The following is a 2,886-nucleotide window of genomic DNA, read 5'->3' as shown; positions in this document are numbered from 1 at the left end:
CAGAAAATGAAAGTGATCTGGATAGCAATCCTGATGAAAAAGGTATTACCACATCTTATAGTATGTTTCTTTCGTATGTTTTGATTGTTCATTGTTTCATTCTTATTTACTAACACGTGTCATTATTTACTGAATGAAACTTTAGTTTAATTTTTTTTTCAATTATGTCTTTGTGAAGCATTTGTTTTGTAATTCGTCATTTGTTAATATATCCCTCTTTAACAGCTGTTAAAAAGGGATATGGTAATGTATTTTATATGCATTTGCAGCATTTTAATGGTGATTGGAATTCATATATTATTTGTATAAGAGAATTTTGAAGCATATTACTTCTAGTTTTTGCAGTAAAATACTGATACTATTTTAATAATTTTCAATAATTTTAATATTTCAATAATTTCTTGTTTAGATGTGGTATTAAAAAATGAAAGCAAAATATCAACGAATGTAGTAATTATTAAAAAAAAAATATTTTGTCGCCATGTTAATGCAGGTAATATATCCACAAAAAAATTTGTTTTTATTTATGGACATTTTATTTGTATATTGTGCTTATATTTAACATATGTTTGTTATTAACTATTTTATTACTTAAATATAGATTTTATATTCGATGTGTGTGTGTGTGTGTGTTTATATATACACACACACATATATATATATATATATATATATATATATATATGTATATATATATATATATATATATATATATATATATATATATTTATATATATATTTATATATATATATATACATATATATATATATATATATATATATATATATATATATATATATATATATGTATATATATATATATATATATATATATATATATATATATATATATATATATATATATATATATATATATATATATATATATATATATACTGCCCCTCCAGATTTCTGAACAGTCTTTATTTACAAAACTTTGTGTAAAAAAATAGAAACTGATAAGTGTTTGCTAATAATATATATAAACACAAAAATATATGAATACCTATAATTTTAGCAGTAGTTATGGCAATGCCTAAAGCTCATCAAACGAAAGATGCAAATTCAAAGATTTCTACCAAATTGTATAATGAGGAGCATTCCAACGTTGTTGTTAGTCTCAAGTGAAGTAAAGATGCAAGATTCGTAAGGATGCTTAGCAGTCGAGAAGAACATTTTGTTTGAACATTTGTACAAATATTATGATATAATTATATTGTTTATTACAACAAACATTGATTTTCTCTAAGTAATTGTTTAATTTAAGTTGGTTCATTAATGAATGTTTTATTTTCGTTCATCAGCGTCAAATTTTATTCAAACTTATTTGGACATTACATTTTATTAAACATTACAAAGAAATAGTTGTGCTTTATTTAAAGAAATAGTTACCCTTTAGTTGAAAAAAGTTACACTTTAATCAAATAAATAGTTTTAATTTGATTGAAAAAGCTTTTTTTTGATTGAAAAGATGAGCACACCTTTTGAATCAAATTTTTGCAAACAAGTAAAACTAATATTATTTGAATTATACGTTGGACCAACGTCAGAATGCGACGCTCGCCCTACATCGAAATCCGACGTTGGGCCAACGTTAGCCCAACGGTTGGTTGCGACGTCGCGCCGACTATCAAATCCACGTTGGCTCGATGTCGGTTGCCGACCATCGGCCAACGAATTTTTCGACGTTGATCCAACGTTGGGCCAACGTCTATGTGCTATCTGGGAAGTTGTTACTTGAATATTTAGTCATGTATTTGTGTTGAATTTTATTAAATAATGGTTTGAAGATATTTGGTATTGTAGTATTATTAATATTGTATTTGTATTATTATTCATAAAAATTAGATGAGGGTATATATTTATTTGGTACAAACTTAATATTTTTAGATTGTTAAACAATGGTTTTGAATGTGAGAGGCAGTGTGCATTTAATAATAATCTAATTGCATGTTTTTGTCGGTTAAATAACTTTTTTGTCTTTGTTTTATTGGTGCCGCACCAAAAAATGTTTGCATAATTAAGATAATGAGACATGTATTTTAAACATGATTGATCTAAGTATGGTTTTGCTTTATAGAGTAATCCGATATTTTTTAGAACTTTTATTTTCAATCATGTTAGGTGTTCTTTCCAATTTATGTTTTCATCTAGAATTACACCGAGAAACTTCACTAAACATTCTCTTATTACGATGTATTCTCCAATAATAAGTTTTGGAAATACAAGAGAGATTTTATCTTTTTTATGAAGACCATAAAAAATAGTATACTTAGTTTTAGTTAAATTAATTGAAAGTTTATTCATATTTAACCATTTGATTAGTTTTAGAATATTGACCATTTTAAATAATGTTGTTATATCACTATGAGCATAAAATAAATTTGTGTCATTAGCAAATAACTTAGAATCTAGAATATTAGAGGCTTTGCTTAAATCATTAGATTAAAAATAAAAGTGGTTCTAATATAGATCCTTGAGGAACGCCGCAAGTAATTGTCATATTGCTAGTTTTTTCATTGTCGAATGAAATATATTGTTTTCTATTAGATAAGTAGCTTTTAAACCAAGCTATGTTTATATTTTTGATTCCGTAGTTTTCTAATTTTTAAATAAAATACTATGATCAACAGTGTCAAACGTCTTTCTAAGATCTATAAAAAACCTAAAGTGAACTGTTTTTGTCAAAACCTTGAAAAATAATCTGAATGAGATGAAGAATTGTATGATCAGTAAAGTTGCCCTGTTTTGAAGGCAATTTGTTTGTTTTAAAGAATTTTTTTTTTTTATAAAAATGAGTATAATTTGCTATACATAATGCGTTCTAGTATTTTTGAGAAGCAAGGAAGAACGGAAGTAGGTCTAAAGCTAGAAATATTAGCATCA

At 25.2% G+C, this 2,886-nt stretch overlaps 1 protein-coding gene and 1 long non-coding RNA gene across 4 annotated transcripts in view; one reads left to right on the top strand and one right to left on the bottom strand.

Annotated features, from left to right (window-relative positions):
* Positions 1-1,138, bottom strand: part of LOC136088727 (uncharacterized) — an 8,925-nt gene extending 7,787 nt beyond the window's left edge. For both annotated transcript variants that reach the window (XR_010642442.1, XR_010642441.1), the window contains exon 1: positions 1,007-1,138. This is a non-coding gene — a long non-coding RNA (uncharacterized LOC136088727). The remainder of the gene's footprint in view (positions 1-1,006) is intronic.
* LOC136088725 (uncharacterized) overlaps positions 1-1,242 on the top strand; it is a 2,693-nt gene extending 1,451 nt beyond the window's left edge. The window contains exons 2-4 of one of the 2 annotated variants that reach the window (XM_065813232.1): positions 1-42; positions 410-493; positions 1,022-1,242. The exon at positions 1-42 is cut by the window's left edge and continues 256 nt beyond it. In XM_065813232.1, coding sequence (XP_065669304.1) covers positions 1-42; positions 410-493; positions 1,022-1,128 — 233 coding nt within the window. In that variant the 3' untranslated portion in view covers positions 1,129-1,242. Of the gene's footprint in view, positions 43-409; positions 494-1,018 lie in introns of both variants that reach the window. The other variant, XM_065813231.1, reaches the window with a different exon arrangement.
* Positions 1,243-2,886: the final 1,644 nt, after the last annotated feature.

The sequence above is a fragment of the Hydra vulgaris genome, chromosome 12, assembly GCF_038396675.1.
Source record: "Hydra vulgaris chromosome 12, alternate assembly HydraT2T_AEP".
Taxonomy (NCBI): domain Eukaryota; kingdom Metazoa; phylum Cnidaria; class Hydrozoa; order Anthoathecata; family Hydridae; genus Hydra; species Hydra vulgaris.
Note: the sequence above shows the minus strand (reverse complement) of the source record. Positions and strands in the feature narration are given on the sequence as shown.